This window comes from Sebastes umbrosus, chromosome 1 (genome assembly GCF_015220745.1).
Source record: "Sebastes umbrosus isolate fSebUmb1 chromosome 1, fSebUmb1.pri, whole genome shotgun sequence".
Lineage (NCBI taxonomy): Eukaryota > Metazoa > Chordata > Actinopteri > Perciformes > Sebastidae > Sebastes > Sebastes umbrosus.
Genome location: NC_051269.1, coordinates 20,717,296 through 20,744,727, shown reverse-complemented (window position 1 = coordinate 20,744,727; position 27,432 = coordinate 20,717,296). Strand labels below are relative to the sequence as shown.

Below are 27,432 nucleotides of genomic sequence, written 5' to 3'. Positions count from 1 at the left end.
CAACAATTCCACTGCAGCTGTCGTTGTCAATGAGTTTCTTTGTTCTCAGGCTCCATCCAAGTCCAACACATAAACATGAAATAGTGCAAAAGTTAAAATATAGGAATAAAATATAAAACGGCTTTTAAAAGATTAAATTCAAATTTCAAATTTAAATTCATTATTTTTTTTCTTTCATAGAAAATACTATCTTAATAAAAAAACAGATTTTCAAATTAAGGTATAGTCCTATTTTCATGGAGGGGGGAGGGAAAGGGGGGTATTTTATTTTCTTTCTTTTTTAGTAGAAGAAAAAACATTTACGGAGCCCCTAAAGTCCTGAAAGGTGATATTTTTTTAATATTACGCTGTGCTAAAAAAAATACCTTATAGCACTTTATGCTCCATAGAAAATTAAGGTGGCCTGGAAAAAAATAATTAGGCTACAGTTGAAAGATCTTTTTTAAGTCCCTTAGGTTTGACATAATTTTCAGCTGAAGTTGGTAACTTTGAGCAAATAGCTAAAGTTACATAGTAACAGTTTTATATATCTATATATATATACATATATATATAGATATATAAAATAACAAAAAACCTTTCTGATATTTGCTGAAGTTCCTAACTGCAGCTTTAAACCAAAGGTTTAATGCCTTAAACTAGTGCTGATGTGCATCCATGGTGTAATGGTGTAATGGTCTTTATGGTCTACCTCTGTGCTCGGTCAGCAGTGCGCGCCCCCGCGGCAGAGCGCCCCATCGCCGCGCATCGTGAACGCGCCTCTCCATGCGGTTTGAATAAAGAAGAAAAAAAAAAACAGGAGAAAAAAAAGAAAAAACCAGCTGATGATGAAAAGACATGAATCTGTTCCTGCAGCGGAGAGCAGAGACCGGTCTGATTACCTCATCTGAACCCGGTCCCGGTGTCCTCCGGTGGGGGGGTCCGGTCCTCCGGTCTTTGTCAGCCGGTTCACACTCAGACAGAGCAGAGCGGGTTTCTCTCTCTGCATGAAGCGGCTCTACCGGAGCTAGACTCAGTGGTTCTAACACGCTAATAGACCCAGTGCTGTTTTATTAACGCGCTTTGTGCAGACTCGGTTCGGTTCTGGTTGATCTCCTGCAGGATCTGATCACCTTTTGTCTGGAGGAAGACGCGCCTGATGCTGCGGTTCACCGTGAAGTCACACTGACGAGAGGAAGCACCGGATCAGGTCTTTAATGAGCCTCTTTATCAGCATGTGGGGGGTGTGGACGCACAAAGAGCTGGTGGGCTTATTTCACCTCTTGCACAGTGAAATGATGTTATCTGTATTATTTATTTGTTATAATAACAGGTCTTCGGCTGGTTTTCCTCCTCGGGTCTTTTGTGTGAGGAATTGACCTGTCATTCCCGGACCTGTTTCCCGGTCCAGTCCTGGGTCCTGGTCTGGGTCCTGTCCCTGGTGGTCCCGGGTTGAGCAGCACCATGCCAGAGTGCGTGTCTGTGTCGGAGTTCCTGCAGGAGGTTCAGGATGACTGGAGCTCACCGACCACCTCCTCCTTCACCTCCAAGATGATCAGCTGCAGGAACACCGTCTACCTGCTGGAGGAGGTCGGTACTCACACAGGGGGGGTGTAGTACTACTATTACTACCACTACTACTACTATTACTACCACTACTATTACTACCACTACTATTACTATTTCTACCACTACTATTACTACCACTACTATTACTACCACTACTATTACTACCACTACTATTACTACCACTACTACTACTATTACTACCACTACTATTACTACCACTACTATTACTACCACTACTACTATTACCACTACTACTACTATTACTACCACTACTACTACTATTACTACCACTACTACTACTACCACTACTATTACTACCACTACTATTACTACCACTACTACTACTATTACTACCACTACTACTACTATTACTACCACTACTATTACTTCCACTACCACTACTATTACTAACACTACTACTACTACTATTACTACCACTACTATTACTTCCACTACCACTACTATTACTACCACTACTACTACTACTATTACTACTACTACTATTACTAACACTACTACTACTATTACTACCACTACTACTACTACTATTACTACTACTACTATTACTTCCACTACTATTACTACCACTACTACTACTACTATTACTACCACTACTAGTACTACCACTACTATTACTTCCACTACTAGTACTACCACTACTATTACTACCACTACTACTATTACCACTACTACTACTATTACTACCACTACTATTACTACCACTACTACTATTACCACTACTACTACTATTACTACCACTACTACTACTATTACTACCACTACTATTACTACCACTACTACTACTATTACTACCACTACTATTACTACCACTACTATTACTACCACTACTACTATTACCACTACTACTACTATTACTACCACTACTACTACTATTACTACCACTACTACTACTACCACTACTATTACTACCACTACTACTATTACCACTACTACTACTATTACTACCACTACTACTACTATTACTACCACTACTACTACTACTATTACTACCACTACTAGTACTACCACTACTATTACTTCCACTACTAGTACTACCACTACTATTACTACCACTACTACTATTACCACTACTACTACTATTACTACCACTACTATTACTACCACTACTACTATTACCACTACTACTACTATTACTACCACTACTACTACTATTACTACCACTACTATTACTACCACTACTACTACTATTACTACCACTACTATTACTACCACTACTATTACTACCACTACTACTATTACCACTACTACTACTATTACTACCACTACTACTACTACCACTACTATTACTACCACTACTATTACTACCACTACTACTACTATTACTACCACTACTACTACTATTACTACCACTACTATTACTAACACTACTACTACTATTACTACCACTACTATTACTTCCACTACCACTACTATTACTAACACTACTACTACTACTATTACTACCACTACTATTACTTCCACTACCACTACTATTACTACCACTACTACTACTACTATTACTACTACTACTATTACTAACACTACTACTACTATTACTACCACTACTACTACTACTATTACTACTACTACTATTACTTCCACTACTATTACTACCACTACTACTACTACTATTACTACCACTACTAGTACTACCACTACTATTACTTCCACTACTAGTACTACCACTACTATTACTACCACTACTACTATTACCACTACTACTACTATTACTACCACTACTATTACTACCACTACTACTATTACCACTACTACTACTATTACTACCACTACTACTACTATTACTACCACTACTATTACTACCACTACTACTACTATTACTACCACTACTATTACTACCACTACTATTACTACCACTACTACTATTACCACTACTACTACTATTACTACCACTACTACTACTATTACTACCACTACTACTACTACCACTACTATTACTACCACTACTACTATTACCACTACTACTACTATTACTACCACTACTACTACTATTACTACCACTACTACTACTACTATTACTACCACTACTAGTACTACCACTACTATTACTTCCACTACTAGTACTACCACTACTATTACTACCACTACTACTATTACCACTACTACTATTATTACTACCACTACTATTACTACCACTACTACTATTACCACTACTACTACTATTACTACCACTACTACTACTATTACTACCACTACTATTACTACCACTACTACTACTATTACTACCACTACTATTACTACCACTACTATTACTACCACTACTACTATTACCACTACTACTACTATTACTACCACTACTACTACTATTACTACCACTACTACTACTACCACTACTATTACTACCACTACTATTACTACCACTACTACTACTATTACTACCACTACTACTACTATTACTACCACTACTATTACTAACACTACTACTACTATTACTACCACTACTATTACTTCCACTACCACTACTATTACTAACACTACTACTACTATTACTACCACTACTACTACTACTATTACTACTACTACTATTACTAACACTACTACTACTATTACTACCACTACTACTACTATTACTACCACTACTACTACTATTACTACCACTACTATTACTAACACTACTACTACTATTACTACCACTACTATTACTTCCACTACCACTACTATTACTAACACTACTACTACTATTACTACCACTACTACTACTACTATTACTACTACTACTATTACTAACACTACTACTACTATTACTACCACTACTACTACTACTATTACTACTACTACTATTACTTCCACTACTATTACTACCACTACTACTACTACTATTACTACCACTACTAGTACTACCACTACTATTACTTCCACTACTAGTACTACCACTACTATTACTACCACTACTACTACTACTATTACTACCACTACTAGTACTACCACTACTATTACTTCCACTACTAGTACTACCACTACTACTACTACTATTACTACCACTACTAGTACTACCACTACTACCACTACCACTACTACCACTACCACTACTAGTACTACCACTACTATTACTACCACTACCACTACTATTACTTCCACTACTAGTACTACCACTACTACTACTACTATTACTACCACTACTAGTACTACCACTACTACCACTACCACTACTATTACTACCACTACTATTACTACCACTACTACTACTACTATTACTACCACTACTAGTACTACCACTACTACCACTACCACTACTACTACTACCACTACTATTACTACCACTACCACTACTATTACTACATCTACTGGTACTACTACCACTGCTACTACTAGTAATAGAAGTGGTTGTAGTGGTAGTAATAGTAGTAATAGTAGTGGTGGTAATAGTAGTAATAGTAGTGGTAGTAATAGTAGTGGTAGTAGTGGTAGTGCTAGTAGTGGTAGTGGTAGTAGTGATAGTGGTAGTAGTGGTAGTGCTAGTAGTGGTAGTAGTGATAGTGGTAGTAGTGGTAGTGGTTGTAGTGGTAGTAATAGTAGTAATAGTAGTAGTGGTAGTAATAGTAGTGGTAGTAGTGGTAGTAATAGTGGTAGTAGTGGTAGTGCTAGTAGTGGTAGTGGTAGTAGTGATAGTGGTAGTAGTGGTAGTGGTTGTAGTGGTAGTAATAGTAGTAATAGTAGTGGTGGTAGTAATAGTAGTGGTAGTAGTAGTAATAGTAGTAGTAGTAATAGTAGTGGTAGTAATAGTAGTGGTAGTACTAGTAGTGGTAGTGGTAGTAATAGTAGTGGTAGTAATAGTAGTGGTAGTGGTAGTAGTGGTAGTGGTAGTAGTGGTAGTAATAGTAGTGGTAGTAATAGTAGTGGTAGTAGTGGTAGTAGTGGTAGTGGTAGTAGTGGTAGTAATAGTAGTGGTAGTAGTAGTAGTGGAGTCTTCATCAGTTCTATCTGATGAATGAGACCAGTTGTGTTTGTTTCTCCTCCACAATCAGGGCCGGACTGAACTGCTTGGGGGTCCCGGAGCAAAAATTATCTGCCGGGCCCCCATTAAAGCTGCAGGGGGTAGAATTGGAGCAAATATGATAAAAAAAAGTTATTTTTATTAAACGGTCGCTATATCCTGACAGTAGTTCATGAGACAGGTATCTGAAAAAAAGTCATGTGCCTCTGTGTCCTCCGGTGCTCCTAATGGCATCTGCAAGATTTCACAGACCGGAGGAAAACAACCAATCAGAGCCAATCTGGAGCCTTGCCGTCTCTGAGCAGCCGTCAATCACTCGCGAATTCCAACCAAAGGTTCAAACTAGGCAGCGCTGATCAAATATGAATCAATAATATGTTACGTTAATGCCTTTTCTTTTTCTAGCCTCAGATGTTTTCAGAAACATCTTGTAGTGTGCTGTTCAGCTGTAAAATGAGAAAGTTTGTGACCCGGCAGCCATGTTGAGATCAAGTTGAGGAAATACCAAGCACTGCCCACCAGCAAACTTTCTCATGAAAACAGAGCCATGAGGAGGTGCAGAAGTCTAGTTTTCTCTCAGAACACTTAAACTACAATATGCTGAAAGGTTATTATGGAATTTTTGCCCAATGATTCCAAAAATATTCTGCTTACTGCAGGTTCAAGCTCCCCTTCTCTGTGCTAAATATAGGTGTCAGCTTTTTCCAGCATTTTCATGCCTAGTTAGTTTATATTCTACTAATTTGCATCATCAAATAAATTTTGAAACAAATGTTTTTCCACACAAACATTTTTAATGAACATATCTGATGCAACATGTTCAATCTGAAGGTATCTGCAATATGTTCACTAACAAGTTACAGTCAAACGTTTACATACACTTGTAAGGGACATGTACTGTATGTAAAGGCAATATTGGGAATGCAATTATATTTGTGATTGTTTTATATTTCTGTAACAGAATGATTGGAAAAAACACTTTATAATTCACAGAAAAGCATTCATAAATAGGGTTTTAACAAATTCCTTGTGTATCCTCTGAAAATATAACAAAGTCTAACGGGTCTCAACAAACAAGCAACCAAATATTTAGAAAATAAACTTTTCTTCTTCTTTTTTTCATAACAAAAAAGTACATTTACATTTCCCAATAATCTGTCACAGAAACAGAACAGTTGAAATCCCCAAACTGCCGTGACCCTTCCAGGTGTATGCAAACTTTTAACTGCAACTATATTTCATTAGTTTTCCTACAATATCTGCTCCTGACAACAAAAGCATGATGAGGGTCTTTATGGTTCTATTTAGATGACTCAAAGCGTTTCAATATCTAAAACCAAACCGCACGCAGGACTCAGGACTTGAACCCTGGCCTGGAAAATGTTGTTGTTTTGGTCCCCCAGTGTGAGGAAATATTCGCCTCCTGCACTTTAAAACCAATACAAATAATAAACCACCATTTTCACAAAGCTGTACAAATGATAAAAGTTAGGGTATCTTTTAATAACCTCATTGTCATCAATGACCACAACACCTCTGGAGCTCTCCTAAACATCAGCAGAGATACAGTAGGAGTCATTTCATACATTAAGAAAGTGCTTTTCCTCACAGGCCTTAAAGTTGGACCAATTTTGGGTCACTGAGAATTTTCGGCCTGTCAGAACTGATTTCCTACTCTGACACGCTTGATGGCTAATTTTCGCCTCGGGGGGGGCTCCTCTCGTGTTAATCCGGCCATGCCAGAGTCCTCGCTCACGTCTTCAGATGTCTTGTTTTGTCCGGCCAACAGTCCAACAATGAATCGATTATCAAAATAGTTGTTGGATTATTTTCTGTCCATCTACATATCAATTAAACATCGACTAATCGCTTTGAACAAGTTGCTCTGCTGTTGTTTGATGTCTGTTTGTGTGTTTGACACACACACACACACACACACACACAGTTGGTCAGTGGAGTCATTGACCCGAAGACTTCAAATCCTCCACTGGCCTGAAAAACAGAGCCCCCCCGCCCCCTCTTTGCCCCCAACAGAGTCGGCATGTGTTACCACGGCAACAGATTAATCCTCATTAGTATTCATTGTTATTATTATTTAATGGTAATGAGGAGGAGCCAGAGAGATGATTATTAATGAGGATATGAGTTAATCTGCAACACTGATGCTGCATTCATAGGAAGCTAGAAAGTTGGAAATTACAACCTTTTATGAGAACTTTTATTTTTAAAACACCATGTTTGTGATACAGGGTTAGGGTTAGGGTTAGATGATGACACAGTAAACTGGACTGAGTGGATCCAGACTGTGTGCTGATTGGTTTCAGGTTCAAAATATCTGTAGAACAAGTTCAAAATATGTGTGAAGGAACTGTCCGTAAAAAGAATAAAGCTGGTGTTTATCAAATACGCACACACACCTTTACACAGTGAACAGTAATAAATGTATCTCACCTGTTCTATGTCATTTGTACGCCGCTTTTCACGTGTCATTTGAATGCCACGCAACAAAACTAGGGTAATGCCTGTGTCAAAATGTTTGCTGTGAAAAAGGCCTGCCTCTGATTCACCCAAAAATAATAAAGACAGAGATCTCGGTGTAAACTGACACACAGGAATGTAGCGGTCTGTTGTCTGAGAACAAAGCTTGTCCTCTGCGTGTGTGTGTTGAGTCAGCAGGTGAAATAGTGCCTCTACACCCCTCTACATGAATACACACACACACACACACACACACACACACACACACACACACACACACAGCAGATTCACACACTGATAAATAAATCATCACTTGAATGTATGAACTGTTAAATATGCATGTATATGCGTGCGTGTGTGTTCAGGTTTTGGACAGTGACCGGTTGGTGTTGCAGAAGATGAAGAAAGCTGCTAAAGCCAAATACACATCAGGACAAGGTACACACACACACACACACAGAACATATACACAAACAAAAACACACACATTACTTCCTGTACTAACACCCTTTCTCTCTGTCAGACCACGTGTCTCATCTGGAGCATTACATTAATTCGATGGAGAAGCTGTCGGTCAACTGTCACTCAAACGGAGAGGCGGAGGTCGGATCTGCCTTCTGCCGGCTGGCCGACTTTTCTAAAGAGCTCCTCTCTCCCATGAAGAACCTGGTAAGTCATCAGTGGCAGCAACATGACGTCACAGAGTTCAAAGGTCACAACACCTGCACCTGATAACAGTCGCTGCCTTCAGTATAGAAACCACAGCAACATTACCTTAACTGGTCCATTGCAAAAACGTCAAATTTAAACCCCATGACTAGTGTTTAACTGGTATTACCAGACTTCAATTGGAAAAACTTCAGATTCATTTATTAGATTAAACTAGTCCATACCGAGCTTCCCTGAGAAACCCTCCAACCAAAAACTTCTGATTTGCTCTTAACTGCTCATTCCAGACTCCAATTGGGAAAACTTCTGAATTGGATTTTAGGTGTTGCGTTCAAAACATCCATTGGGAAAACCTTTGATTAAAATAAACTCTTAACTGGTCCATTCTAAACTTATGATGCCAAAAATATACTCCCTACTGCAAGTTTAACTGGTCCATGCCAAGCTCCATTGGAAAAAAACACTCTTAAAGACCAGCTGGCTCTGGTACTTTACAACCTTTAATTGGAAAAACGTCTGATTAAAAAACAATTTGGTCTTAACCGGTCCACTCCAAACTCCATTGAGAAATTCTCAAATTAAGAACTCCTTGATTGTTTTCTACATAGTCCATTCAACACTCCATCTGGAAAACCTCTGTTTAAATAATCAACTGGATGTGGGTGTTTTTCTCCACATCACCCATTACCATTGTTTAATGCATACTTGGTGTTATCCCTTATTATACTTAATATTTTTTTATTTTTGTTGATAGCGGAAGTTACATATTAATTGTATTTTTCTATGTGTGTGCAGTTAAAGAGCATGCTCCACAATATCAACTTCTTCCTGGAATCTCTGGTTAAAGGAGACCTGCGGGAGGTGAAGGGGGTGAGGACTTTATCTTTACTTACTTTCATATCACCTGGATGATACATATACACTTTGACAGACCTCAGGTCAGTCTGGATGAACTGAAAAAAACAGTTATTCAGTTATTTTACAAGTTATTATTATCATCATATTTGCTACTGGTAGCCTCAGGATGGCGCTGTCTGTCCCCTGACTGAGGTGTTAACAGCCTCATCAGTACCGTTAATCTAAAATCTTGTTTCCTCCTCTGACTGTCTCTCTTCGTAGGATCTGAAGAAGCCTTTTGACAGAGCATGGAGGGACTACGAGAGCAGATTGTGAGTGATGATCACACTGAATTATCTCAAGTACACTGAGAGTGTTTACATGCACACTAGTATCTCTGTTATTATCTGTTTTTCGGAGTATACTGGTTATGTGTTTGTGCATGTAAATATCATATTTATGGTTTGTGAACCTCGATAAGTTCTGGTCTAGGTTCTGAGAAACCTTAAATTATGTCTGCTGGAGTACTGTGAGTGAGTGCTCGAGTAGTCGTAGTTCAAAAAAGAAACGTAATGTTAAAAGATATAACGATGACCTCCGTGGTGAAATGAAGAAAATCATGTCCACACGTGAACAAACTGGGAGCTCAAATGGGGAGCTCAGACTGACAAGACAATGAGAGCGGATCGTTTTAATAATGTGAAGCATGTCTTCATCGGGATAAAATATAAAAATATAAATAAAAAAAAGGAAAAATGTTGAAATGTTAGTTGCTTCACCTTCTTCTTATTTCTTCAAAATAGACAGATGTAATTTGTGGATTCAAATAAAACATTTAGTGTGTGTGTGTGTGTGTGTGTGTGTGTGTGTGTGTGTGTGTGTGTGCAGTAAGCAGGTGGAGAAGGAGAAGAGGGAGCTGGCTCGTCAGTATGGGATGGTGAGGAACGAGGTCAGTGGAGGAGAGATTGCAGAGGAGCTGGAGAAGGAGAGACGCTCCTTCCAACTGAGCATGTGTGAGGTCAGTGACTCTGCCTCCATCTTTGATCCCGCCTCCTCCTGCTTCTTCACCTTTATCTCCTCGGTCTTCTTTCTTCTTCTTATCTCTCCTCATTTTCTTTGTCTTCTTCCTCCTCCTCCTCCTCCTCCTTCTACTCCTACTCCTACTCCTATACTCCTCCTGTTCTTCTTCTACTTCTTCATCTTTTTCCTGCAACTGCTGCTGCTCCTCCTCCTCTTCTCCTCCTCCTTCTCCTCCTCCTTCTCCTCCTCCTCTTCTTTTTCTTTTTCTTCTTCTTCTTTTACCTCTTCATCTTCTTCCTGCGACTGCTCCTCCTCTTCTTCTTCCTCTTCTCCTCCTCCTCCTCTTTTTCTTCATCTTCTTCCTGTGACTGCTGCTCTTCCTCTTCTTCTTCTTCTTCTTCTTCTGCTCCTCCTCCTCTTCTTCGTCTACCCCTTCTTCTACCCCTTCTTCTCCTTCTTTCTCCTTCTTGTTCCTCTTCCTCCCCTTCCTCCTCATTTTCTTCGTCCTCCTCTTCTTCTGTTCTTTCTGCTCCTCCTCCTCCTCCTCCAGCTGCTCCTCATCTCTCTCTTTCTCTCAGTATCTGATTAAGGTCAATGAGATAAAGACGAAGAGAGGAGTTGACCTTCTGCAGAACCTCATCAAGCACTACCACAGCCACAACAAGTAAGCACACACGCACACGCACGCACGCACGCACGCACGCACACACACCTTCATGCAGTCAACTGATATAGTTATATTTACTGTGTGTGTAGTTTCCTGCAGGAGTGTGTTTCCACCACTCAGAGGTTGAAGCAGTACATGGAGGAGCTGAACGGAGTCCTGAACACGGTACGAACACAAGTACACTTAAATATTGTGTCTGTAATGAACACTGCAGCCTCTAGGGGGCGCTGGTAGACTGTTAGTGTTGTGATTTCGAGTCAAAGTGCGTTGGTAACAATGTTAGCTTCATTATTATTATTTGACACCATCGTTAAAGTTTTTACGGTGAACCCCCAAATATGAATTCATTTTTAGATACAAATTACTTCTTCTCTTAGAGATATGATGATTTTAGATGAGAACATGTAGAAACTATATACTACAGTACAACTATAGTATAATCTGTTGGTGCAATTATCACAATTTAATTTTCCCAATAAAGCATTAAATCCCTATATATGATAAAATACTCAACATAATAAAATAAGTAAACACATAAACTCAGTTAAATTTTTCTGACTATTAAAAGACAAAAGATGGAACCAGAAAACATGGATGCAAGACAGAAATTTGTCATTTGAACAGTAAAATATATGAATTTTACTTGCATATTTATGTGGATTAAATTATCTATTACTATTATATTTGAGTAGGTTTTATTATTTAAATTGTCTACCCAACACAGTCTACTGATACTGTATGTGGCCATGCAATTAAATTAATAAATAAAAAATGTTCTGCTACTTTATACTTCTACTTCACTACAGTTCAGAGTGAAATATTGTACTTTTATCTCCACTACATTTATTTGATAACTTCAATGACTTTGCAGATTCAGATTAATAACACAAAATATAATTATCAAGTACATTATGATGTGTTATTATATATAAAGATAAAACTTTATTGATCGCTTTGTGAAATTCACAAGCTACCCGGCACTATATATAGTAAAAACATTAAAGTAATGTACACATTAGTGTATCAACAATTATAATTCAACAATATATAAACATTATTATGAAAAGGGACATTCTGCAAAATGAGTACTTTTACTTTTGATACTTTAAGTATATTTTGATTCTAATACTTTTTGAATGCAGGATTTTTACTTGTAACAGAGTATTTCTATGCTGTGGTATTGCTACTTTTACTTAAGTGAAAGATCTGAGTACTTTTTCCACCACTGGAGACGTCACTACACACCTACATCATATAGCTGCAATCACATGATCAGCACTCACGTTGCCTTTATTTCAAAATAAGAGTGCACTTAATCTAAGATTTTAAAAATGTAATAACTAAATTAGCTGGGTGAGAACTAACAGGATCAGTTTAGCCTGATAACACATGTTAGTCTGGATTAGTTAGGACACATGTGGCTCAGGTGAGCTGTTTTGTGTCTGCAGGTGAAGCAGCGTCAGGAGGAGGAGAAAAAGCAGCTTGTGACTCTCAGAGATCAGCTGAGGCCGGTCGTCCACACAGAGCAGGTCACAGACACAAACACTGACACAAACTAACGTTATAACACCGTTCAGCAGGTAATTAATGTGTGTGTGTTAATGTGTGTGTAGGACTCTTTACCTAAACAGGTGTACAGTATGCATCAGCTGCTGGGAGACAAACAGTACGGGACCGAAAGGACAGGATTCCTCTACAAGAAGAGTGACGGGTAAAAAAAAAAAAAGAATACAACACTAACGTACACACTGAAACACTCAACAGTGATAATTAGTATTAGTAATATTAGTACTGTAGTATTGGTAGTAGTAGTAAGACTAAACCTGTGTGTCTGTTTGTGTTTCAGGTTGAGGAAAATGTGGCAGAAGAGGAAATGTTCAGTTCACAACTGTTACCTGACCATCGCACACGCCACGGTGAGTTCACCTGTGTGTGTACGTGTGATTAGCTGTAACCTCTGACCTTTAACATTAAAGTTATAATCCTTATAGTTATAATCTTCACTCTCTCTCTCAGCCTAATAAACCTCCTACCAGACTCAACCTGCTCACCTGTCAGGTTAAACCCAGTGTGGAGGACAAGAAATGCTTCGACCTCATCTCTCGTAAGACACACACACACACACACACACACACACACACACACATACACACATACACACACACACACTGACATTCCAGATAAAAGTGACATACAGATTTAGTACTGTATATTTGAAATATTGATCTGTATATAAATTGTATTTCTGCATAATTGTGTTTATACGTACGAGATAATACCCGGCAAGTTTGTACGTTCCATTATTGTGATGGATGACTCGTTACAATAGTCGAGCGTACAAACCTGGAGGGTATTATCCTGTATGTACCGCAACCACTCGCCAACAAAATGCCATATTAAAAATATCAGTCATTCATTTCATACCTAGAACTAATTTAGATCTCGTTTTTAAAATGTAAACATCGTAAAATACTGTAAATTTTCCTAGCCTCAGAATTCCTGCTGTTTGCGTTGCTATAGGCAACAATAAGATAAACAAGAAGGGTTTCACAAGGTTGAACCAAGAAGCTTTTTTTTGAAAAATCCCAATAAGTTTTGTTATTCTCTTACCTGTGTATTTCTCCACATCTCTTTATCTTCTCTTCAGTTTGGTCGCATTTTTCAGACTCGAGCTTCTAGCTTCACCATAGCTAATTTTATTTTGAAAGTCCTCTCTTTCCTCCTCTGGCCGTCAATTGATTTGGACCTCCGGATTAACGCAAATATCAAACACATTTGAGATTACATTTGCTTTGTTCTGATTTAGCGACTAATTATCTTTTTCTTTATTGCTGGTGGTTACCTAAATAACAGTTTAATGATTTAAGGTGCATTCATTTACAAATAAACATGTATGTTATAGATGTCCAGTTACACTGTTTAGTTACTAAAAGTTAATCCACAACAGAACAGTCAGGCTCCAGACTTTTCATTGGCCGTGGTATTAATGCACGAAACACTTTTACATGTGTTTAATATATACTCGTGTAATAAATATATACTTGTGTAATAGACAACAGACACTTTGTCCTCCAGATAATCGGACCTACCACTTCCTGGCAGAGGATGAAGCTGAGTGTGTGGCGTGAGTCAAAAATAAACTTTATTCTGATACCTATATTATATATATAAATATATATAGATATATCTGATATCATCCTGTATTTATGTTGACTATCATAAAAACTAAAAGATTTGGTATTAAAAGGTGTTTATCTGTGTGTTCAGCTGGATCTCGGTGCTCAGTAACAGTAAGCAGGAGGCTCTGAGCGTGGCTCTGGACGGGGGGATGAGAGGAGGGGGGAGTGGGGAGAGCAGTGTGGAGGATCTGACCCGGGCCATCACTGATGACATCAGGCGGATGCCAGGAAATAACAACTGCTGTGACTGTGGAGCTCCAGGTAGTCAATCAATCAATCAATCAATCAATCAATCAATCAATCAATCAATCAATATATAAATGACATTACATGAGTCATAAAAAACATCAGATATAGAGTTTGAATGATTACGGGATTCATTTATCAGTCAACCATCAGAAAATGAATCCGCAACAATTTTGATAATTGCCATTTTTAACAAAACTAAAAAATTCCCTTGTTCCAACTTCTGTTTTTATACCCCCGCGTTAACGTAGTCGCGGGGTATATAGCGCTCCGCGTGTTCGTCCTTCGGTCCGTTCGCATGTCACACTTTCGTTTCTGGAGCAGAACTCGGAAACTATTTAACTTAGGACCTTCAAATTTGGTATGATGGTTGACAGTGTGGTGTAGTTGTGCCTTTTGGGGGTTAAAAGTCTAGGGTGCACAAAATGTATCTATCTGTTTTGTTTCTGGAGTAGAACTCAAACTCTTGTCTTCTACTGACTTTATCCTGAGGAAGGTGAGCTAATAACGAGCTAGATTGTGCTCAATATACTAATTCCATTAGTTCCAAAAGGGCAAAACCTTTGGCCGTACGTTAGTAGGGGTCAAGCAGCGAGTAGGTGTATGTGAGCCATGCTCACTTTTGCCTTGTTCTTACTCTTCTATGAAAGTCAATCTAGAAAACTCAAATATATTCAGGTTTTTGGACTGTTGGCTCTGGGAAACTGTGATGGACCTTTTTTTACGTCTTTTAAACTAAATGATTAAGCAAGTAAATAATTGGCATATCATTTGATAGTAAATAATTGTTAGTTGCAGTGCTGATTAGATTTTTTTCTATCGTTACTTTCGATGCTATTGTCAGTGAAACTCATCTAATGGATTTGACAATGACAACAAACTTCAATTCTCTTTCTCTCTGTAGATCCTGGATGGCTCTCGACCAACCTGGGCATCCTAACCTGCATCGAGTGTTCAGGGATCCACAGGGAGATGGGGGTCCACGTCTCCAGGATCCAATCTCTGAGTCTGGACAGTCTGGGGACCTCAGACCTGCTGGTAGGTCTGACTTGTTAGCTAACAAGCTAATCCATCCTGCAGTCAGCTGGGTTTAGTTGAGTACTGACGGCGTTCAAACCTCACTTCTAAAATGTCTTTATCTGTATAATATGTCACAGACATGAAAAAGAGTAAATATTTATTTTTAATTCAACACTGCTTGCGTTTCAAAATAAAAGCCCTAAAGTATTTTTTCTGCGGACAGAATTCCTTCATTTGTAAACACAAGTCTTTCAGCAGAAACGCTGCCAGTGTGGAAACCACACGCGTGAGAGATGCAGCAGTTCAGCGAGGCAGCCGTCATGCACTGCTGCCGTGCCCAGTCTGGCCCGAGCATAGCCTTACCAATGGCGCAAGAGTTTCCCCAGTTTGCTGGTTCCCTTCTAGCTACTATACCAGTAGCGTCTCTCTAGCTTTAAAACTCAGCCTGTTACAGCCTCTGAAAGACCGAGAAAGAGGTTAAATATACTTTTTGGAAAGGCTCCAGCTGTACTGTATGTATGCTGTACGTACGAGAGTGCAGGTAGTGAGGTAATTCTGTCTTCTTTCTCTCCCAGTTGGCCAGAAATGTTGGTAACTCTGGTTTTAATGAGATACTGGAGGCGAACCTTCTGAGTCCGTCACTGAAGCCCTCCCATCACAGCCACATGTAAGATGCACACACACTCACATGTTATTCTAGTAGAAAATTGCTATTCTTTAAATAAAGTTGATGCTGTATATTTGTGTTGTGTGTGTGCGCAGGGGAGAGCGTAAGGACTTCATCCTGTCAAAGTATCAGGATGTTTATTTTGTGAGGCGGAGCCACAGCTCTAATGCAGCGCTGCGACTCGGCCTGCAGGAGGCGACCAAGAGCTGCGACATCTACAGTCTGATCCAGCTGTACGCTCAGAGGACCGAGCTGAGCCAGTCGCTGCACGCACACATACAGGTACACACAAATACAAGTATACACACATAACTACACGCACATACAATTGTACCCATACAGGTACACAGACGTATAGGTACAGACACATACAGGTGCACACAGATACACACATGTACAGGTATACAAACAGGTGCTATTACTCACACATATAGGTACAGCCACACAAAGGTAAACACACATCAGTAAACAAACAGGAAAATTCCCATAAACACACACACTCAGCAGTTTGTTTCCATGTCAACAGGAGAGAGGGGAGACAGCGCTCCATCTAGCCGTCCTATTGGCTGACAGGACGTCGCTGCACATCCTGGACTTCTTAGCTCAGAACTGGTCAGTGCTCTCTGACGATGTTTATGAGTGATGTCATCTCAGTTTATGTTAATGTGTACACTTGTGTGTACACCTGCGTGATCACCTATGCGTGCGTTTATGTCTTCAGCTCCAATGTGGACGTGCAGACATCAGCAGGAAACACGGCGCTGCACTACAGCTGTCTGCACAACAAGAGCGACTGTGTGAGACTGCTGCTGAGAGCCAGGGCCAACATACACATCAGTAATAAACACACACACACACACACACATGTTTGTACACTGTACATGTGAGGACCCTTGTGGATAACTTGTAAAGTGAGGACATGATTAGAAATTTAGTGAAAAGTGAGGGCATTTTCTGAAAGCAAGGACATTTTGAGAAAGTGGGGGCATGTTTTGAAAGTGAGGACATTTTAAAAATTGAGGACATTTATGTAAAGTGAAGACATTTATGTAAATTGGGAACATTTTTAGAAATTGAAGAAATATTTTGGAAAATGAGACATTTTTAGAAATTGGGGATATTTTATTTTTTATTTAAAGTTACTAGAAAAATATCTTCACTCTCAACTGATCCTCACAAAAGTAGAAGCATATACACACTTGTCCTGTTGATGGTTATGACGACAGAGATCATCTCAGTAATATTTTAACTCTTTGTGCGTAAACAGAGAACGAGTTAGGAGAGACGGCTCTGGATGTGAGCCGCAGGTTGAAGCACGGCCACTGTGAGACGCTGGTGAGGTCCTCACTCTGATCACTGTTACACGTCTCTACATGTGACTGTTGATGTCAACGTTACACTAACTGTAACTGCGTTGTGTCTGTGCAGCTGCAACAGGCCCAGTCCAACCAGTTTGACCATCACGTCCATGTGGAGTACGAGTGGAGGCTTCGTCATGACGATCTCTACGACAGTGACGATGACTATGACGACAAGGTAACCATGGCAACCAACAGCCGATTGATCTGCTTTATTCCTTCTTTGTTCAAGAAGAAAAACGTCAAGGTTGATTGAACAACACAGCTCTTAACATGAAATATTGTTTGTTTTCTGCTTTTGAATGAAGATTCTTTATTAAATCTAAAGTAGTATATCTGTTTTTCATTAAAGCAGTCAAGAAACGGATTGCCTGCTGTTACTGTAGGAACATCCTTAGTTGTCTCTACAATTATTGTTGATTGGTTAATACTAGGGCTTTCAATCGATTACAATATTTTATCACGATTAATCGCAAATTAATTGCACATTTTTCATCTGTTCAAAATGTACCTTAAAGGGAGATTTTAGTATTTAATACTCTTATCAACATGGGAGGGGACAAATATGTTGCTTTATGCAAATGTATGTATATATTTATTATTGGAAATCAATAAACAACAAAAAACAATGACAAATATTGTCCAGAAACCCTCACAGGTACTGCATTTAGCATAAAAAATATACTAATATCATAACATGGCAAACTGCAGCCCAACAGGCAACAACAGCTGTCAGTGTGTCAGTGTGTTGACTTGACTATGACTTGCCCCAAACTGCATGTGATTATCATAAAGTGGGCATGTCTGTAAAGAGGAGACTCGTGGGTACCCATAGAACCACATATCTTGAGGTCAGAGGTCAAGGGACCCCTCTGAAAGTGGCCAGGCCAGTTTTTCCTTTAGCGCAAGTTTGGAATATTGTTTAGCCTCATTCCCAACAAGCTAGTATGACATGGTTGGTACTAATGGATTCCTGAGGTTTTTGTAGTTTTATATGATGCCAGTATCACAGTTTCACTCTAGCTTTAAAATTGAGCCCACTACAACGAAAAAAAACGCAAATTGCGTTATTAGCTTAAAAAGATTCAAAGATTAGTGGCGTTAAAATGAATTTGTGTTAAGGTGTTATTATCACGTTAACTTTGACAGCCCTAATAATTACCAAAATGTCTGTATGCTCACATTGAGGTTTAAACCATTTATTGCAACAAAAGTAATTTTAGTTTAGTGGTGTGACCCTCACGCTTCTCCTCTTCTGTTTCAGAACGGTCCAGTGAAGAAGGAGCGCTCCATCTCGTCCTCCTCCTTCACCTCCTCTTTCTCCTTCACCTCCCGGGCCTTCAGCTTCAGTCAGCCCGGCTCCTCCTCCATCACAGCACCCTCCTCTGGAGGAGCTGGAGGAGGAGGAGGAGGAGGAGGAGGACTGCTCAGTGTGGGGAGGAGGCTCGCCATGGCTATGGAGCTCCACAGCCGGCCCTCTGGCTGCGCCTCCAGCCCCCCTCCTCCTCCTCCATCCTCCCCTGCACCTCCGCTGCCCCCCAGGGTCAAAGGTGAGCTCAGATTCTGATTGTTGTGTGTTTTATTATTGTATCTGTAATGTTTCCAGGCGCTTCTCTGCTTTCATCTGCTGCCTGACTGGAAAAAAACACACATTTCTTAGTCTCCATCACATTGTTGTTTGTGCCGAGCTGGGTGAGATCTTGTTATATCAGAAACTCACAAATAAAAGCTTGTATTCAGATAATGGACAGCATGAACAAATAGAGATCAGTTGCTAGTAAAGGCCTGGTTAGAAAACATTGGAGGAAGGTTGAATTTACCTGTACTATAATGTTTCACGTGGTAAATTCTGTATAATGTACATTTCCTCAGCATTATATTCTTCAGTACAACAACAGAGTCATGTCATACTCGTCACGTTGCTGAAGATCTTTCTCTTTTTAACACTGATACTGTTTTCATTCACGTATTAACTTAAATTGCGAAATAAACACTAGGTTCTGAAAAATCAATCCTCCATCTCTTCTTTCTTTCGTCCTCCAGCTCCCAACGTTCCTCCCCCTCCGCCTCCTGATGGGGGGGAAGGAGTTGGGGAGGAAGAAGAGGAAGAGGGGGAGGTCTTCTTCTCCCTGACAGGAAACAGAAAGTCAACGCCTCCCCCTCCCATCGCCGTCCGACACAAGAGGAGCTGCTCCGAGTCCAGCAAGCACGGTAACATCTGAGACACACGCAATTAATGCAATTAACCTGTCACAGTGATTCTGTGTTATTAACTAACTGTGTGTGTGTGTGTAGATTACGGGTTGCCAACCAGTCCCAGGATCTACAGCGGTCCAGACTCCTCCTTTAAGATGTGTGTGTGAGTATCTAAGACACAATCACAATTAATTACAATAAACACATCCAAAGGAGCGAGGCCTCTGATTGGACCCGTGGTAGGATGATGAGTCTCCATTTCTATAAACAGATTTCTATAGGCTTACAACTAAAGAATCATAACAAAACACAAGCTTTAAACTGAAGCCCAACAGGCAACAACAGCTGTCAGTGTGCCAGTGTGCTGACTTGACTATGACTTCCACCAAACTGCATGTGATTATCATAAATTGGGATGTCTGTAAAAGGGAGACTCGTGGGTACCCATAGAACCCATTCTCATCCACATATCTTGAGGTCAGAGGTCAAGGGAACCCTTTGAAAATGGTCATGCCAGTTTTTCCTCGCCAAATTCAGCACAAGTTCAGAGTGTTATTGTGCCTCCTTCGTGACAAGCTAGTATGACATGGTTGGTACCAATTCCTTAAGATTTCTAGTTTCATATGATGCCAGTATCTTCACTCTAGCTTTAAAACTGAAATTGCAAGTTGCGTTGATGCATTAAAAAAAATAGTGGCGTTAAAACAAATTTGCATTAACTTGCTATTATTGCGTTAACTTTAACAGCCCTACTTACAACAAATACATATATTATGACAACAATCTTCCTCAGTAGCTTCCGTAGAATCAATCACAGAACAAAACTCACACTATTGAAAGAACAAAAGTTGTGGACATTACAGCAGGTGTGCATAGATAGATCAATCAGAAACCATCAATAAAACATGGTGGTGATCATACTGGATGAATAAAAAGTGAGGAGCACTACAATGCTTTTTACTCCCACAGCTCTGATCTGATCACCTGAAGAAGGTTAGATGTGCTTATGTTGTATTTGTCGAAAAAAACTGTTTACGTTGTCTAAATTGTATTTATTCAGTGGTGGAAGCAGTATGGCGATATTTTACTTTAGTAAAAGTAGCATTGCCACACTATAAATACTCCATTACAACTAGTTAAAGTCTTGCATTGATCATTTTACTGAATTAAAATGACAGAAGTATTATCAGAAAAACAGCAGCCATATCAGCCAGAGAAGAGAGGGGCTCTGAGGGAAGGTGGTGAGCTTTTATCCTCAGAACCACACCGGCCCGGGTGGGTATTTAAGGTAAAAGTCAGGAGTTTATTCTCATCAGTGTGTGTTGAAACATGAAGAAGCTGAAACAGCTCTTCTTCAGCTGAACTGAGATACTATACTGTCTTCTGGTGGACTGAAGATGAATTACAGTGCAGAGTGTTCACACTGAGATAATAAACCTGTCTGTCTGTCTGTCTGTTTCCAGTCCAGGTTCTCCTCTCGGCTCGTTGACTGAACGACCAGAAAGAGGTACTTCCTGTCCAAAGACATCCTCCAGATCCACGTCTGTTTTATCAGTCTGGAGTCTGATGAATCCATCATGTGTAACTATGCTGAATGATAGCTCTCTGTAGGAGCTTTAACTTTTATTGCTATTCCTCCTCCACTGGTTGACTGTAAATTATAGTCTTTAATCCAATACTTTAAACAGATGCGTTTACATTTTCATCTGTGATATCATTGTATTTTGTTTGCTGTGTTTTTATACTTTATTGTAGAGCTGCAACGATTGTCTTAGTCTAAAAATTGGTAGAAAATGAATTGCCGACTATTTTGATAATCCATCAGTCAATTAACATTTGATGGTTCAAGCTTCTCCGATGTGAGAATTTGCTGATTTTCCTGGTCTTTGGGAAACTGTGATGAACGTCTTTTCTGGCATATAGACCAAACAATTAATAGGCTTAATTAAGTTTCTTGCAGATTAATCGATAATGGAAATAATTATTTTTTCCTCTTTCTTTTCTTTTAAAGCAAATATATATATATTGTAGAAAAAATTATCACACATCCAACTAAAATGGAAGGAATCTCTGCCTGTCCTTCGTTTTTCTCGACAACTGTTCATCTGATCGACTTCTGAGGACCCAAAGAAGTATCGAGTGCGAGCTCTTGAGATCTAAAAGACATTTTTATAAGTAGACTGTTATCTAAACAGTGTGTGGTGTATTGAGACGGGACCCCTATTCACTGTTCCACCACCTAACGGTATGCTGGCTACAGCTCGCTCTCCGACGCTCGCTACAATACTAACTGTTACAAAGCCAAAGGCATTCTGGGTACAGCTCGCTCTCTACAGCACAACTCAAACATTTCAAGCATCATCAATGTAACCTTCGTAATGAACGCTTTTGTTTCCAGAAATAGTGTGGTCCCAAATAGCTAGCTGTTGGCAAATGAAGCATATATGACGCAAGTATGTCATGGTAAGTGTATTGCTCAGGACCCAATGAAGTATAGTGTTGATACATTTACATTCTGTCTCTCTTTGAGGTTTTCGGAGAGCAGACAGTGACGGTAGCTCCTCCCACTTCCTGCATCCTGCCAGAAAAGCCCCGCCCAACGGGTCTCCCACCAGTCCGCGCTCTCAGAGCTTTGAGAATGACAGCAGACGCCACGCCCCCCAGCCGCTTCCTCGCAGATCATTGGTGAGATTTTTCAAATACCTTTAACTCCCTAGCAACCACCTAGAATCCCCATTGTAACCACACAACACTCCAGCAACCCTGTAGCAACTCGGGATGTCACGATACCAGAAATGTAATAGTCGATACCAATACCAGGGAAATTCCACGATTCTCGACACCCAATTTGATACCATGGTAAAAAACAAAACAATGAATCACATGTACTTCAACATACACTCCTTTATTACTGTTTGCATACTTGTTTTTATATCGCCAAGCAGGACTGTGTTGCCCACTGTTTGCTAACAGCTAACGTTACTAGCTCTCCTCCTGCCGATTTCAACACAGATTTGTTGTTCATAATGTAACATTATCGGGGAAATTTTCTATCGTCCCCGGAATGACGGGACTCCATTTGTCTCGAGCCCTGATCCCCGGTACCTACTGTAGAAAAAACGAGTACCGTCACGTTTTCCGACTTTTGACATAAACTTGGTACCAAATTACCTGTTCTCTTGACATCCCCAGTAGAAACACCTTAGAGACGACTATGTAAATCTCTGCAGCCACCAAATTACATTTGCTTTGACAGTTTAATTAATGAATGAATTAAAATAAGTTGTGAAAGTGTATAAGGGCTTAGAACATTATGATAGAAGTATATGATATTATGTCTCATAATTTGTTGCAGCAATTTTTGGGTTGATACCATTTGTTACACATATTTGGTGCTACATGTAACCATTTTTTACTACTCAAAAATTGATAAAAAATATCAATAATCCCTCCAAAATACCTTATTAAGACACCAAGACCTCGAGGAACACCATAGAAAAATTCATGCTGTGATTTTGGTATCAAAAACCTTTGACATTTGGAGATTTCTGAAAGAATTGCATTTTTCGGCGATTGGATGGCGATCACGTCTGTTCTGGAAACTGCTCAGAAACCCCCTCATTGTCAAAATACCTAAGACAGCCCATACATCCTCTGAATGCTGTAGGTCTTTAGTTTGTGGCTGTAAAGTTTCATGAGGCTGTGATTATCCTAGAGGCCAGAGAACCTATTTTCATTCACATATCTTGAGGTCAGAGGTCAAGGGACCCCTTCGCCATGCCAGTTTTTCCTTGTCAAAATGTAGCCTTACTTTGGAGCATTATTTAAACTCCTTCCCGACAAGCTAGTATGACATGGTTGCTACCAATGGATTCCTGAGGTTTTCTAGTTTCTTATGATATCTTCACCTTCACTCTAGCCCTGAATCTGCTACAGCCTCTTAAAGACAGTAAAAGTGGTAGGGTATGTTATGTTTAAACTAAACTTAAACTATTTGCTTACGTCCATCAGCCTCGTGGCACAACGAGCCGTCGAGTTGAGGCGCTGTACGACTGCCAGGCGGACCACCACGATGAGCTGAGCTTCTGTGAGGGACAGGTGCTGGTGGTCCTGGGACAAGAGGACTGTGATTGGTGGGTATGTATCATCATCCTGCCCTCTGATTGGTGCTCCCACTGGTGTGGACTATTCAAACAGTCTGCTAATAACAGGTAAACAGTGCTTTCTCCACTAGCCTAGCAATAGACGAGAACCTGTAACCATGGTAACTGTACTCAACAAAGTGGCGACAGCTGAGGCATCCGCATGCTCCGAAGAAAAAATGTATTTAAATAAAAGTCTTTACTTTTTGTTGACTAAAACTTACAATAATCAAATGACCAAAATGTGACTAAAACTAAAATATATTTTTGTCAAAAGACAAAATCAAACGTTCATCTACATTCAAGTGTCTCTAAATGTTCAGTAGATATATGAATATAAATCAATGTGTGTGTTTGTGTGTGTGTGTGTGTGTGTGTGTGTGTGTGCAGCACGGTTACATAGAGGACGAGCCGGACCAGAGAGGTTTGTTTCCGTCCTCCTTCGTCCAGCTGCTCTCAGACTGACATGAACCTGGACCGAGCCAGACCAGACCCAGACCGGTGCAGATCCTGGACCAGTATAGATCTAGACCACATCAATCAGTCTGGAGAACCAGAACCTGCAGCTCAGGAGAACCAACCAGATCAGTACTGAGCAGCAGAAGCTGAACCCAGATCAGACGTTCAGGTTTTTGTCCCACTCCACCTCCCAGGATTGGAATGATCTGGTCCTGACCAGCTTGGATGGTCCAGCCACAGTTCATGTTTTCATAGCAGCTAGCGTTTCTTACGCCTTCTGTTACCGTGGAAACGTTACGGATGACCTTTCGGTGAAGAATCTAGACGAGACTAGATCTTTATGTAGCTCGGGTCATGTGATAATGTTGCCATGGAGACTTGCTCTCACAAACTGATCGGCGACAATTCAACTCCGATGTTGACGATACTTTTATTTATTTATTTATTTTAAATTAAAAATAATATTTTATTAAGCGCACAGATACTTCACTTCAAAATAAAACAATCCACAGGACTTTTATTTTGAAGTTCAACAGAACAACTTTTTTCTGTTCTAATTTATTCTAATGTAATTAATGTTATTGATCTGGTGGAGATCAATCAGCACCGCTGTCCCATCTCAGGCTCCGCCTCCTTTGTGGGGCGGGGCTTACAAGGTCGAACAAGCGACCAGAGCACAAAGGATTGTGGGAAACTGAAGACCAAAGGATTAGTACCAGTCACCTGCTTTAAATTCAGGTGACATCAGAGGAGGCGGAGCCTGAAATGGGACACAGCTGATGCCTCGAGCTGCCTTCGATGTCACAAGATATCACCATGCCTCAGTGAGTAAGTACAACAGCGAGTTACTGCCACTATTACAAAACGTAATTTGCTTAGTTTCTCATGAAAACGAGAACATTTTCTCATTTTAACAAAATCTTTTTTTTATGCTATAATGACATTTTTTCTTGTTATCACAACACACCAAATAATACCGTTTTAACAAGAAATGTTTATGTAACTTAACGCTTTAGCTTGTTAAATCACAATTTAGTTTCTTGTTTTTACAAAATGTATCTCTTTAAAGTCCGGGTAAAGTAAAATCAGAGATTTGTTTCTACACATTATACATGTTACAAAACTAGTGCTAAAAACACGTGAAAAGACTGTTAAATATAGAGCACTGAATTGCGGAGTTAGACCGCTTTTCTCCATTTCTGAGTTCCGTATTTTTTGGATGGGCCTGAAACGGCCTGAAATCATGGCTCGATGACGCACTGGAAAGTCCAGAAGAGCCGCACGATTGAATTATTTTATCCCCATTCAAGTTAGCATAGGACTAACCAGTAGTTAGCCGGCTCGGCCATCGGAATCCTCCGGTGCACATTCTGGAAAGGTAGCGTGCAGCAGTGAGATAGCAAACATGTCGTATGTACTGTAACTATTGGGTGTGGTGTCTCAGCCTTCAGCGTGTCCGCCTCCAGTGTTCCACATCAGCGAATACTGCTTGTTTTTTCACGATTCTGAAACCTACTTTTACATGCTTAGTGATTTTAATAACACGTTTTTCTGTGGCGTGACAAACTCTGAACACATTCATTTTTGCTTTGCCCAGACTTTGAAGCAGATATAACAACGTAACGAAAAGTTTCATGATAGAACAAAAATTGATTTGTGGTGACAACAAAATGTTTCTTGTTGAAACATAATTTGGTATCTAGTGATAACGAGAAAAAAAGTCATAACATGACTTACAACATCTTATACTGGGAACTGAGCTGAATGTTTTTTGTTTTTTGTATCATGGTGGCAGCAATACACTGCCATGAGGAAGAACTTTTACAGACATCAAATTTCTCACTAGAACTTTTCTCATCTGGGTTTGATTGTGGCAACATTTACCTCCAGAGTTTTCGATAGAAAAAAAAACTCTTCGATTTTGTTTCATATTTTTTTATTTCATTCAAAGTGACAGCTGTGTGTTCATGTTTTGTTTGAGATATCACAGTGCTTCTGTCTGTTTGGTAACTATGAATGAATGAATGAATGAATGAATTGATGATCAGCAGGTTGTTTGATAAAAGAGAAAGAAATACCAGTTTCACTTAACAGAGTCACAGTTTAAACACGATGAGCTGAATTAAAGCTATGATAACTGAGCATACATCATACATAATTACTGGTTGATTTGATTTAATCTGTACCTTTCTGCATTCCTGATGGAAATTATCTCTAAATTTCCAGACTGCAGGGAATCTAATAAGCACAACTTTGGATTTATAGTCTTGTTACAATGACTTAGTCTGCAAATTACAAAACCTTTCATCCAGATGTTAAGTCCAGCTCAGGAGTCTGGAGGGCTGCTGCTCTGTCATTTAGTGGCTGAATGTTCCACATAAAGTGGATAATTTCCCATTTTACCAGCAGGAAGTTTTATCCTGGAGAAGCCAACAAAGTGTTAAATCTCAGCAGAAGACTATAAAAACAAGCAGCAGATGTTTCAGATTTTGACGACTCAGCAGTCAGGTTTCAAGAGACCATTCGAATTGTTCCAGACAAACCGGGTTAAACTCTAAACTGCAGCCGAGTTGACGACAGAACAACAGCCTCCAGATAATTCAGCATTTATGATTATTTGGCCTCAGTCTGCTTCAAACAAAGTACTTGTTGGATCGTCCAAAAGCTCCCTTTCCAACAGCTGCATCTGATACAGATTTGTTGGACGGAGCTCAGGGAGGCGGCAGGCTTTTCATTCCACCTTCCAGTGAGGCTGTTCGGAACAACTATTAAAAATTTGTATTAGATGTTGTACCAACAAGTTTGTTTGAAACAGACTGAGCTCTTTACGGAGCGATTTCACACTGGCAGGTTGGTCTGAATCTGGAAACAGAGCGCCAAAAATGTTAACAGTTTTTCCGATCCCATACAGTCGACGTGGAAGCGTTAGTCTCAGCTCGGTGTCCGTTCAGTCAGTCAGCAATCCCACTGGAAACCTCTGGTTCACATGTGTGG

The 27,432-nt window shown here is 39.8% G+C and overlaps 1 protein-coding gene across 1 annotated transcript; it reads left to right on the top strand.

The window, feature by feature from the left end:
• The first annotated feature begins 492 nt into the window (after positions 1–492).
• Positions 493–25,072, top strand: unm_sa1614 (un-named sa1614). Its single transcript, XM_037766075.1, has 29 exons — positions 493–1,189; positions 1,313–1,569; positions 8,344–8,416; positions 8,502–8,647; positions 9,443–9,517; positions 9,767–9,816; positions 10,373–10,502; positions 11,083–11,168; positions 11,261–11,336; positions 12,620–12,700; positions 12,785–12,882; positions 13,018–13,087; positions 13,188–13,275; positions 14,247–14,295; positions 14,439–14,611; positions 15,501–15,634; positions 16,192–16,283; positions 16,379–16,565; positions 16,810–16,895; positions 17,005–17,120; positions 17,551–17,618; positions 17,712–17,819; positions 18,906–19,191; positions 19,685–19,852; positions 19,937–20,000; positions 21,301–21,344; positions 22,368–22,522; positions 23,849–23,974; positions 24,370–25,072. The coding sequence occupies exons 2-29, from the start codon at positions 1,444–1,446 to the stop codon at positions 24,442–24,444; spliced, it is 3,030 nt and encodes a 1,009-aa protein (XP_037622003.1). The 5' UTR covers positions 493–1,189; positions 1,313–1,443; the 3' UTR covers positions 24,445–25,072.
• Positions 25,073–27,432: the final 2,360 nt, after the last annotated feature.